This window comes from Perna viridis, chromosome 3, assembly GCF_037379345.1.
Source record: "Perna viridis isolate PV_CMFRI_1.1 ecotype Kerala chromosome 3, ASM3737934v1, whole genome shotgun sequence".
Taxonomy (NCBI): Eukaryota; Metazoa; Mollusca; class Bivalvia; order Mytilida; family Mytilidae; genus Perna; species Perna viridis.
The window spans coordinates 34,127,386-34,139,748 of record NC_142447.1 but is presented as its reverse complement, the minus strand read 5'-3'; the positions used below and the strand labels follow the sequence as shown (position 1 = coordinate 34,139,748).

General features: G+C 31.1%; 1 protein-coding gene across 3 annotated transcripts in view; it reads right to left on the bottom strand.

The window, feature by feature from the left end:
* The window catches only part of LOC148621971 (slit homolog 2 protein-like), a 63,416-nt gene that overhangs the window by 27,007 nt on the left and 24,046 nt on the right, over window positions 1-12,363 (bottom strand). For 2 of the 3 annotated variants that reach the window (XM_088571396.1, XM_088571397.1), the window contains exons 5-10: window positions 9,401-9,472; window positions 6,934-7,005; window positions 6,596-6,667; window positions 4,078-4,241; window positions 3,210-3,351; window positions 1,060-1,131 (exon numbers count right to left, since the gene is read on the bottom strand). In XM_088571396.1, the coding sequence (XP_088427522.1) occupies window positions 1,060-1,131; window positions 3,210-3,351; window positions 4,078-4,241; window positions 6,596-6,667; window positions 6,934-7,005; window positions 9,401-9,472 (594 nt within the window). The remainder of the gene's footprint in view (window positions 1-1,059; window positions 1,132-3,209; window positions 3,352-4,077; window positions 4,242-6,595; window positions 6,668-6,933; window positions 7,006-9,400; window positions 9,473-12,363) is intronic. The other variant, XM_088571398.1, reaches the window with a different exon arrangement.

Genomic DNA, 12,363 nt, shown 5'->3' with positions numbered 1-12,363 from the left:
GCAGTCTATTTACATAAATGCTCTTTCCTGTAATTCATGCTGATTTTAATTTTTCCACTACATTTCAGGGAAACTATCATAAAAAATAAAGATATCCCTGTGTAATGTGAGTTATCAAAGTTTGTATTAAGTGCAAAAAAATGAGGTTTAACTGGAAGTAATGGATTTGAAAACTTGTAATGATAAAATAAACATATTTCATTTTACAAATTTTAAATCTAATTTCTTTCTGATGCCTTAAGGTACTTAGTGGTATAACAGCTAATAGATATAAGATAAATGTACAGCAAGTAATGCTCATTAATGGATGTATCAATGTACTTAACTAGTGAAATTTATAAATACATTTTAAACCCTCTTAACTCCTTAATCCAATTTTATATCAAAGTATAGTCAGACAAAAAAATTACTGCCAATGTGGAAATATTGCAGGGTTGCTCAATAAATAATGCAGGGTGACTTAATGTAGAAATTTTGCAGGATGGCTCAATAAATAAAGCAGAGTGACTCAATGTAGAAATATCGCATGGTGGCTCAATAAATATTGCAGGGTAAGTCAATGTGAAATTATCGCAGGGCCACATTTTGTTATTTGCTGGTGAGGCATCTTAGTTTTAAACAAATTAAACAAAGAAATTTTTGTGAATATTTCGTGACCATAACTGTAGCAAAAATTACTCCCACAAGAAAATTTCCAAGTTTACACTTTATCAATGTTACACTGAGTGCCAAACTCCAGACTTCTTTTTCCTTTTTCCGCTAATTTTTTTGGTGTATTTTAGCAGTCTGTCTTAAAACACCAAAATAAATTCAATAAAATATTTACCCTGGGCTTCAGTACTCAGTGCATCATTTACCTTCTGCCAAATTGTTTTGGAAACCTTTTTGCCCCAAATTTGCCAAATTTAACACTTGTCAAAATAATTAGTCAATCAGTATGCCCACTTCTTCCTTTTTAAGAGAACAGATCTTTATGATCCAAACTTTGGTGAGACATAAATATGTTTTTTGAGTTCAAAGCTAGATTTTATGATTATGGATATAGAAAGTACTACTTACATTCTTCTAAGTCTTTTCATGTCACTGAAGGCCCCTGCTGGTACATGCACAATATGATTCTGTTCCATTCGACTGAAAAGAAAAAGAATCACAAGCATTATTGGTTTTTTCCCTGAAAATAACCAACTAATTTTAAAGATGTGAAATGATTTTAACAATGCCAAATATATTTGAGACAGATCTGAAACAAAATGCATTAGATGCATAACCCTTGAACAAAATAATACCAGGGGCAGATTAAGAGATGTGTCTGAGTGAAAATGCATCCTTCATTAAATTGACAAGCATGCTTTGAAACAACAGAAAAACAGGTTAAAGCAATGGGCAAGTTGACTTTAGTGACACACAAAGTTAGCAAAGCATGTAAAACTCTCTAATGATCAAGTTTACAATGCTCCACTACTATAAGCTTCCTATGACCCCTCTAATTTCAAATCCTGGTTCTGTCTCTGAAACTTTTAAAATATAAAACTGCAAGGAAATTTAAATTTTTTGTTCAGTCAAGTTTTATACATCAAAGTAAAAGTAAAGGTTGATGATAAAAATAAGAGTTGACAGCAAGTTCAAGGACTATTTGTAGCGATTCATCATGACCCACTACATTTGAGTATTCTACACTATAAACACAGTTTAGTGTTGAATGATACATCAACAACCTAATTCATAACCTTTTAAAGTCACATTATACCAAATCATTGTCACAACATAACCACTGGAGAATCGCACACGATGAAGTGTTGAATCATTTTTTTGTACATAATGGCCCTTAGTCTTAAGTATTAGGTAATTAAGATGGTCGATAGCACACTTTTACTATTACAGCAGTTTATCATGAAGGGGTATACTTGGTACATAATTACAAATCAATAAACAGGTTCAGCATTCTAGGTAAAATCATTTCTTCAAATTAGGACAATTTTAATTTCCAATTAATCAATTAATCATCTGAAAATAATGACACAGTTTTGTAAAATCCTTAAGCAGGATTTTTTCCAGAGATGTATGCTATGTGCATTGAACTGTGTAACTTAATTTGAGGAACAAATCTCTAACAGATAAGAAGATTAGCAGAAGTAAGCAAAAAAACACTCAAGTTTTCCAGCTTAATGACATATGTTTAGCCAAATGTTCCACATGCATGTTGACTTTACATTGAAATGTTTACATGTTAGCTAATCTACACTGATGTAGGTATAGCCTCCAAGCGCAGAGAATATGGTGCAACAATATTTATAACAGATTGATGCAGATCAACTCCCTACATCACCTTTTTTTGTGACAGGTATTAAACTAAGCCATAAATTGTGAATGAAAAAGTAGTCGCTATGTGTTTCTAGTGGGTTGGTCTGTAGACTCATATATCAAGGTTAATTGAAGGACTGCTAATACACCAATTGATAGAGTTACAAGCATCTGGTGAAAACACACAATGCAAGGTAGTATTTACAATACATAATACTAATATACATTGCTTTTTGAATAAAAAGGGTGTGATGTATGCAAATGTTCATTCCATTCATTTTGGCATGAAAACCTTATTGTAAAATTGTCCAAATTAGCTATTCAGTAGTAAATATTCTTTAACTGACACCCTTTCTTATTTATTCAAAACAAGCATCACTGTAAGATTTAAAAAAAGGACGGTTCCTTTTTAATTATGTGAACATATCACATGTTTTATATCAGGTATGAAAATAAGAAAGAAATATACTGTTCCAGGTTAGAGAAAGGGTCAAAACATGTTTAACCCTGCTACATACTTTATGTGTCATATCCAAGCCAGGAACCTGTAGTCCAGTGGTTGATGTTGTTTTTTATGTACATTGTTATTCGTTTTACGTTTTTTTTGTCTATAATTATGAATAGTTTCACTTCATTTATTTTTGGGCTTTTACATCTTCCTTTATGGTATGGGTTTTGCCCATCATCAAAGAGCGTGTGGTGACCTGTAGAAGTTTAACTGTTTGTTGCTGGGATTTTGTTGGATGACTGTCTCATTGGCAACCATACCACATCTTCTATTTTCAAATAATCTCCCTATGATATTAAAATGGTGATCTTAGGTACATCAATAACCTAACATCAATGTCCTTCAATTCACCCTTTGTGCAACAATCTTTGGATGGTAGCCCCTTATTTGTAAGACTTACATTTCCATGGTGTCCTCTGGTAGATTGCTAGGTATTGCTGTCAGACCCAGGTCTCTACAATCTACGACACCCTCTGTGCATCGACATTTACTTGGACAACTTGGTTCCTCTCCACATTTGGGTGCAGTATAACTAGACATACCTACAACATGATCAGTATTATTGTCAATATTAATACCCTGCACAAGTCCACAAATTAAATTTATTGTGTTAAAAATCTGACCAAAGGATTACTGGAAGAAAAACTAGCAAAAAATGATCATTTGAATTAACACCAAGATTTAGTATATAGAGTTTCTGCATTTTTATGAGGCAATAAAAAATATGTACATTACATATTGTTTACTGAATGGGCACCTGAAAAACTCATTTTCATAAGATAGAAACTCATCAAATGTGATTAATGTCTAAAAGGTGTGTGTCATGTATTTCTTAACTAATTAAGTTGGCTCCATTCCTCATACTGATGATGTCCACCTGCAGATGATGTATTCATTGAAGTTGTCTAAGAACCAAAGTTAGTTTATAATCTTCTAGTCCAAGGACTAACATTATGTCACTTCATAGACAAACTTCTACTAGATAAATCATATTGTTGAAATGAATGGACAACAACGTAGATTTTAGAAAGTCAACAAGTTTAGTTGAATAATGTAAAGCACATCTTTTTTTCTATTCATTAGAACAACTCGCACATATTCTAATTACCAGTACATGTATTGGTTTTACGTCAAATACAAAGTTTGTCACTATTTCATCATTTATCAAAGTCTAAATCAACCTATTTGATCCCCAATAACAATCAAAGACCCTCCTCTGACACTAAAGATAACACATTGTCAATGATAGAACCAAGACTGTACGATACCTTGACACTGAAACTGGGATTCTGGTATGTCCACCATCTCTATTGACTGTAAATGTGACGGGGCATTACATTCTGTGTACAGACCGAGACCTCGGTGAGATCTCAGGTACCTTGGCAACCACAACAAATGACAGTCACATAGGAAGTTGTTGTTTATCAACCTCCTACAATAACAGAAAATATCACCCCATGAATAAATAAGAGTAAACTAAAATTGTCAACTAAGATTTCTCCTAAAATAGCCCTACATGGTATGAGAATGGATGAAGAATTATTTTTTTTTCTCTGTGGCATTTAATGAACCTGGCAGAATTTAGCATAATGAGGTAATTCAAGGACCAAGAAAGACTGAAGTGCCAAGACTCTCAACCGTAAAATAAGTTGCATACAGTGATGAAATTGGTTAACAAAGGAAACATTTTATTCATATTTTGAACACTACTATAGATAAAGCCTTACTGCAATATATGGGGATCAAACTAATACCATTTTAATCTATCAAGAAAAAGCTATGTGAAGCATCAATGAGGCTAAAAACCACAAGTTAGCTTTTGATTCGGTTAAAATGAGAAGATGATTATACTCTGGTATAACATCAAATTTCACCACAAATATTCCTCACTTTTAACCCTCTGTAAATTAGTCTTGCTTATTTTAACTTAAACAAATCTTCAGAATCTTTTATCTCAATCTTATATGTCAAAACTCAATCACTTCAAAGACAAGGGTTTGATTATTGTATACAGATATGTATAAACTGACATAGAAAGCCAAGTTTTGTTATCACAGAAAAATTTGAATGGCCCTTATGATTACATGTGTTTGATTTTGTAAACTTTGATCACACCTGAAATCATGGGGAAGTTTTGTATTGAATCCATATAGCAAGTTTTGAAAAAAATGTAATAAAGGACCAATGATTTCTCCAAAAAGCCCTTCACTTAGTATCCTAGACATGTAATCAATTGACCTCTGCAAAGGTCAAGAAGAAGCATGTACACTTTCAAATATTTTCACACTGCATTTAATTTTTACTACAGTTCTCCTAGGATATGCATTTTTCAGATGACTCACATTGAAATCTTCCATTATCATTATAGAAACCTAAGCATGAGGTATTACAAAGGTATTTTACCAAAAGCAGTTGTCTATAATTTATTTAATCTTTCCAATTAGTAAGGTTTATAATAGAATTTCTCTGTATAATTATTAACAATTATCCATAACAGAAATGACCTTAAATTCTTACTTCAATGGCCGCCTTCATATACTGCCATTTTCAAACATTATTACCATTATTAATGTTCTTTGAAGAAAATCTCACAGAAAGTCCATTTAATACAAAGAGTAAAACATAAAGTTGATTACTTTCCTTATGGGAAAAAAATCAAGGGTTTTCACACTTAACTGAAAGTACTGTGTTATGTACTTGTAACAATATCTAACACTGGGTTTCTATTGAATGTTTTCAATATGTACTTTACTAATGACAAAAGAGGATCAGTAAATTAAATATTTTGTGCAATTATGACTCAAGAGGTATTGTTCCCAATAAAGTGTTAACACCTTAGTAATGAAAGGTTTATTCAGTGTTGATGTTTTGAGCATACAGATTACTGTAAGGTGTTAGACAGTCAATATTAACAGCTTACATACAAATGGTGTAGTACTCAGCTTTTATCTAAACAACTTGTATTCTCTACTATTATGTAGCACAGCCATGAGAACATTAAATAAAGAATGTTTAAAAAATTACAAAATACAACTTCAGCAGAATGATAGGTAAATGTATATCTAGGAAAATTGATGCATTTCCATATAACATGCGAGACTCAATTCGAAGTAGAAGTAAAAAATATGAATTTAAGGGGTTACAAATACATTTATTTTATTTAGGAAAATGTAACAAGCTTACCCAATTTTTTTTTAATGAAAAGGACAACCTATAAAACTTATTTATATAATTTACCTCATGACTAAATGCAAGAACAACAAATTGACTACATTTCGAGGACACTGCAACCCTACGGCATATTATCACTGTATATTGATTACAACATTCTTTTCTTGCAATAAAAATAATTTAAAACATTCTTGTTAACAAGAAAATATCATGAAAATGTATAAAGATCATTTTTTCCCTTTCAGATAGGCATCTGGAGTTGTTAAAATGTACAAAAAGTAGAAACTTTTTGATCAAAAGGTCATATTTCCATGGGCATGCATAGAAATAAGGAAATTATTCATAAAGTAAGATTAAAGATGAGGTACTATAAAAAGGGTGTTAAAACAGGTGTTTGTTTATACATCTCAGACCCAAACATGGTGTAACGTCACACCAAAATATGGCCTTTCTGTCCTCTGAACATAACACTTGTTTCAATGCTAAGATGGTGATGTATGAGATATATCTTGGCTAAGTGTCTGTATTGTTTTTTTACCTTTCCCATACATAACATATATAAACACATGCCAAACAATTATTTATTTAACATATTATGTCAGAAACATGACTTACAAAATTCTAAGATTCTTCATCTGATCAAAGACTCCTCGAGGGATAGTTGTCAAATTGTTATTATTCAGAGTCCTGAAAAGATATAGAAACTTGGTCAAATATTTACCATAGATATTGTCATGGAAAATGCAGGTGTACAAAAAATATGATAAATTCAAAGTAGCAGTCAAGTAAATATAAATGTAGTTTTTCTATATTTTTTTTCACTTTTATTTTTATAGAGATTTAAGTAAATGCCATCAGTTAAGTCATTTATTTTTATAACATTAATGTCAAGTTTGGTTCAAGGACTTTTTCTTGTAACTGTAGTAAGCATTGTATATGAAAGAAGGACTTACAAGATTTCCATCTTTCTCAAAGGCTTGAGAGCTTCTTCTGATACACATGTAAGTTGGTTGTGGTCAAGCTGCCTGTAAATGATAATACTGATTAGTTATAAGATGTTCTTCCTCTTTACACAAGTTCAGCTTGGTATATTGATGCTTTATTCATATGAGATTATGGAATACTTTAAATTTCTGAAACAGTTTTAACCAAATGAAAATATATGTTCGCTATATCAACAGATCTTTCTTGATAAATTCTAAACATAGCTCTAAATCAAGGGTTCATTTTCAGAAGGAGCTTCATAGAGATAGTAATAGTCAATACTTATTTTGAATCTATGTATAGTATTTATTGAAAGATTTCAAGCTCCTGTGGTGGTATGTAAATTAACATGCTCTGATTTGACAATGTGATAATTTATTCTTTGTGGTGATCTAAATGCAAGTACTGGCCAAATCAAGCCTGTCCTCTGTACATGAGCAGTATTGAAGTTGTATGTTAATTAATAATACATAATTTAAGTATTATATTTTAGACCAGTGGTTATTGTCCAGGGTAATTTACTATGACAAATTTAACCAAAAGAAATCTGATGGTCCACTAAATTAATTAGAAATCTCTGCAAGGGTGTGTCTCAATACCAAACAATTTAAATTCCCTGAGAAGTAAGAAAACCATGACCCTTATTCTTTTCATATGGGAACATATTCCAATCAAAATAAATACAACTATTGTGTACTCACAATACATGTATGTTTTTTTCTTGAAACAAAATTAGGGTTCCATTCACAGTTTTCTCTTTAAGTCCAAAATTACAGGATTATTGTGAATTTTATGGTCTAAAATCAGTTTAAAAATTTCTGTCATTTCTCAAATAACAGGGTAGCCTTTTATTAGAACACTAATTAATACAGAGCAGGTGATCCTTGGGTTTGTTATCTCAGAGTAAAATGATAGTTCAATGGGGTTTCTCTGTCAAATCTATTCATTCTATTTTTTTTTAGTTTATCTTGTCAATAAAGTATATTTTAACTTGAAAGTAGTTCACTTTTGACATAAGGTATAAGCTTTCTTCCTTAACAAAGGATAATTTAAGGTATAGAAAATTTCAACACTGTCAATATGGGTGAAAAATTATGTTTTTTTTTTTCCTTTCTCTCTTTTAGATTGCAAAAATAAGGCATTGGCATTAATCCATATTGAAAAGGAAAGAAAAAGAAGATATCAAAGAGAGTACAAAAACAAATAAGCTAAACATAGAAATGAATTGTAAATTTTTAAAGAAATTAATTTTTTCATGACAAGCAAAGCTTTGTTTTTAAATCTGCATAACTACCATACTAAACATTACAAGTAAAGCATATCTAAAAGCTGTTGAACCTTCATGAAATGTTACAAAAATTGAAGTTTTTGAATTGCTTTTTTATTTTTGAAGACAGATAAGATAACAACAGTTTATCTGTTCAATGCCTTTCAATAAAAAAGGAAGGGTGGATAATATTCTATTGTGTATAAAACAATAAAATGTTAAATTCACAGCTAATTATATTATCAGATTTGGCAAAGTATTTCCATTCAATATTAATATGATCATTATCAAAAGTTTTATTTACTTAGACTGAATACTAAATCATATTTGAAAGAAATTAAAAGGTTAAATTTCTGTCTATCTGATTGTAGATAAGTATGGCTTACAACCTTGAATAATGAAATGAAGAATCTCTTTTATCACAATTGAAAGGATTGGAAACTTGTTTGACATAAATCATTAGAATACATAATTAAATTTAGCATTGTCTACATGCTTTATAAAAAAGCAATACAATGAATACCTAGAACAAATCCTGAACATAGAGATCACAGATGACAATGGTATCTACAGACAGAGACATAACAATACGAATCATCCATTGATAAAACTTATACCCTGGAAATATTAATATTTTTTATTTGTTTACACACCATCCCACAAGTCATGCACGCCATGCTATTTTATAGGATGATCTAAAAAGGGGGCTTTGGGGACCCCTGATCTCAAAAAGATTTGGTCCATTCCTGAGAAATTCACTGAAAATCATTGAAGTCAACCCCTTCTTTGGGAAGTCAGTATGCCCTCCCTTTTCTGAATTACTGGATCCCCCACTGTTTCTCATCAGGATGGGGCATATATGTTTGAAGGAAATAAACTCTATGACACATATCATTACCCCATTTTTTAATCTGATGAGTTAATAAAAGGCTTTTTTTCAATCAAACCATGTATATACTGCAATGATGCTGAAAGTGAAATTCAGGTTAAATAGGGCTAGCCAGACAGTGTATTCATTCCCATTGCCTTACAAAAAAAATCTATATATAATGTTAAATACACAGTGCATACAATTATTTAGAGTGTAATATTTATCATATATCTCAACACCAATGAATCCACAAAATGCTAAGAGGTTAGATGAAAATGAGTGTTAGTTAGAAACTTACAAATTTCTTAAAATAAGAGAGCCTCTGAGAGTTTTTCCACTGATTGTTTCAAGCTTGTTGTAACTTAGATCTCTGAAAATAAAGTGACACTACAGCAACAGAGGAAAATAAAGAGGTGTAACAGCAAAAAGACAAATGAAAGTGGTGCATAGTGAGGAAGCATGGAGAGAGAAATCATAGCTAACAGTAATAAAATAATTAGTTAACCTTTAATATCATGTAACTTGGGGTTAACTGGTGAATCTATAATTAATTTAGGTTACATTGAATAGCTACAGTAATGATTGTCCTAAAACTGCTTAAAAAAACCCCAAGTTATGGACACATAGGCTATAGTTCTAAAATCCAAAAATTTCTTCTCAAAAAGAAAAATAACAAATATGTAATGATATTGCATTTTGTTGATATATGTATTAAAAAAAATGAAAACAACTGACAACAACAAGAAATAAGTAAAAGTATGCACACAAATATTTGTGTTCCACCTTACTATAACAGTATCAATTCATTCAGTACAAATAACACTGATTTGGCAACTCCTGACCAGAAATATCTAAAAACAAACTATTTCCAAACTACTTAGGTTATATTTGGATACTTACTACATAAATGTCAATTTGTTATTGCATAGTGCAAATTCTCAATCTCTCATGCAAAGAGTTTAGGGATAAAGTTATGACATAAGAATATCCAATTTATTTTCCATGGCTATTGAAAAGACTGTGAATTGAGTGGTACAACAGAATGCTTTGGTGTTATCATTTCCAAGGGAGATAATTTGTATATTTTGATTATCAGTACAAGACTTTTCTGATTGACAAACCATGCATCATATAGATTTCATTTAACTTTGTTCCTCAACATTACTAATTGGATCTGTCATTATTTCTGGGTTCATCAAGTTCATATTTATAGAACTCATAATGATAACATTTTACACCTGTGAAATGTCATGGTGCTTTAATGGGAAGTCACCCTCACATGGAGGTGATATGTATATCCTTTACCACACGGACAGACAATATAAACCACCTTAGAGATATCTAAATACCAAACTGCATCAATGACCATTGCTGTTAGAAAAGTTCCAAAATTACCATTGGAATTTGTTCTGTTGCTGGATATGATATTTCAATGTTTCCTTGTCATCATGTTCAAAACAAATCAATCTTGACTATGACGATGCATTACATTAACATTCCATATTTAGCCCTACTACTGAAACCCATTACCACAAAATACTACTGTAAATAACCCATCAAAAGGATTTCAAAAAGGACAAAACAATTAAAAGTGCATTTGTGTAATTAAAACAACAATAGGGAATGAAATTAGTTAGGAACACTATATTAAGAGATTCCTTTGATTTTTGAACTTTTCACCTGGTAGTACTACAAACGTAAATACTAATTCTGGTACCACCCTGATACTGGGCTTTATCAGTAAAAACTTCTAAGACAATTTGCAAAATCATTAACAAAAATTTATCCCTTAAACCAGTTTACTAGATCTGATATAACACTTTTTTAAACCATAAACATGTGAGTTGGCGACTACTGAGCTGCTGTAGATATGTTAGCCTGAAAAAATATACGTTTTTGATAATTTGTTAAATCTGATAAATTGTAACACCCTTTAAAGATTTGTTATACCTCGCCACAAAAAACTCATGTCTGGACGCCAAGTAAGATTCATGAGATGAACTACAGACCTAAAACTCGCCTGATAGCCATCCAATCAGATACCTTTGTAAATCAATACATTTTCATGTTACTTTTTGTTCACACCCAAACATTCTCAGTATCAATTAAAAATTAACAATAGGCAAATATATAAGGTGTCTGAATTAACACACAAAATTGTATCAAAATCAGTAATGGAGCAGATTAATAATAAATTGACCATATTTCCTAACACAGATTAATTTCCATTTGATACAATCATTTACCATCAATCAAACTGAATCAGAACTGAACAATATTTCCTGAATCAAGAACAAGAATATTGTCTGGATATTTCATATCAATTATTTTCTGAAAACATATTGAGTCATGTCTTAAGATTTAAGTAAACTTTGATAAAGTGCTTTGGTTTGTTTGATGCCTAAAATTGTCAAAACAAAAAGTAAAATGGTCTAAGCTTATTCTCAAAATTCTTCATTGAAACCAGATAACAAGAATGCTATACTCAGAACAGCTAATTGTATAATAGTTTTTCTACTCAATTTAATTTACATTACAGGTAATCAACACATTGCTCTGATATGGATAAAAAGAGTTGTTAATTAATGAACCACATTAAAAAAAAGGCCTAATTATATTGATAGAAATTTCTCTTGTACTATCTTTTTGAATAAATTTGGTATGACACAAAATTGTATTGCTCTGTCTTTTAGGAAGTTCTTCCAACATTGTTTGTTCAAAAAATGCAAATTCAGCAGTTTATTTCATGCAGTGTTCTAGGATTCCTATTTCCCGTTACCCAGGGCAAGTGAAATTTGGATCAGGGAAAGTTAGGTACTTAGTTACACCTTCCCGTGGCAAGTTGAAAACTTCATATGCTGTAAGGATTTGTTTTGTTAGGAAAGCAGTCATTGACTGTGGGAAAGTTGATTTTATATGGATTTTTCCTGAGGAAACCTCAATTTCTGAAAAATCCTAGAACACTGTCATGATAAATGAAGAACCATAAAAATTATAATAATAACACAGTTCAACAGTTTTTTATTACTATGTTTTTGCTAACATTTTTTTATATTCAGGTCCACCCTCTGGAATTTTATTCTCAACAAAGCGCGGTACAACTCCAATTTACCTGGAAGTAAGGTATATGTTATAAATTCTATTCATATCTTACTGTCATGTTATGGGTGATCTTATTAATAACAATATAAACTACATGACACTTGGCTTGTGTGGAGTAAATGTAAAGTGATGGAATTCCAAGAGATGACCTTTGACCAG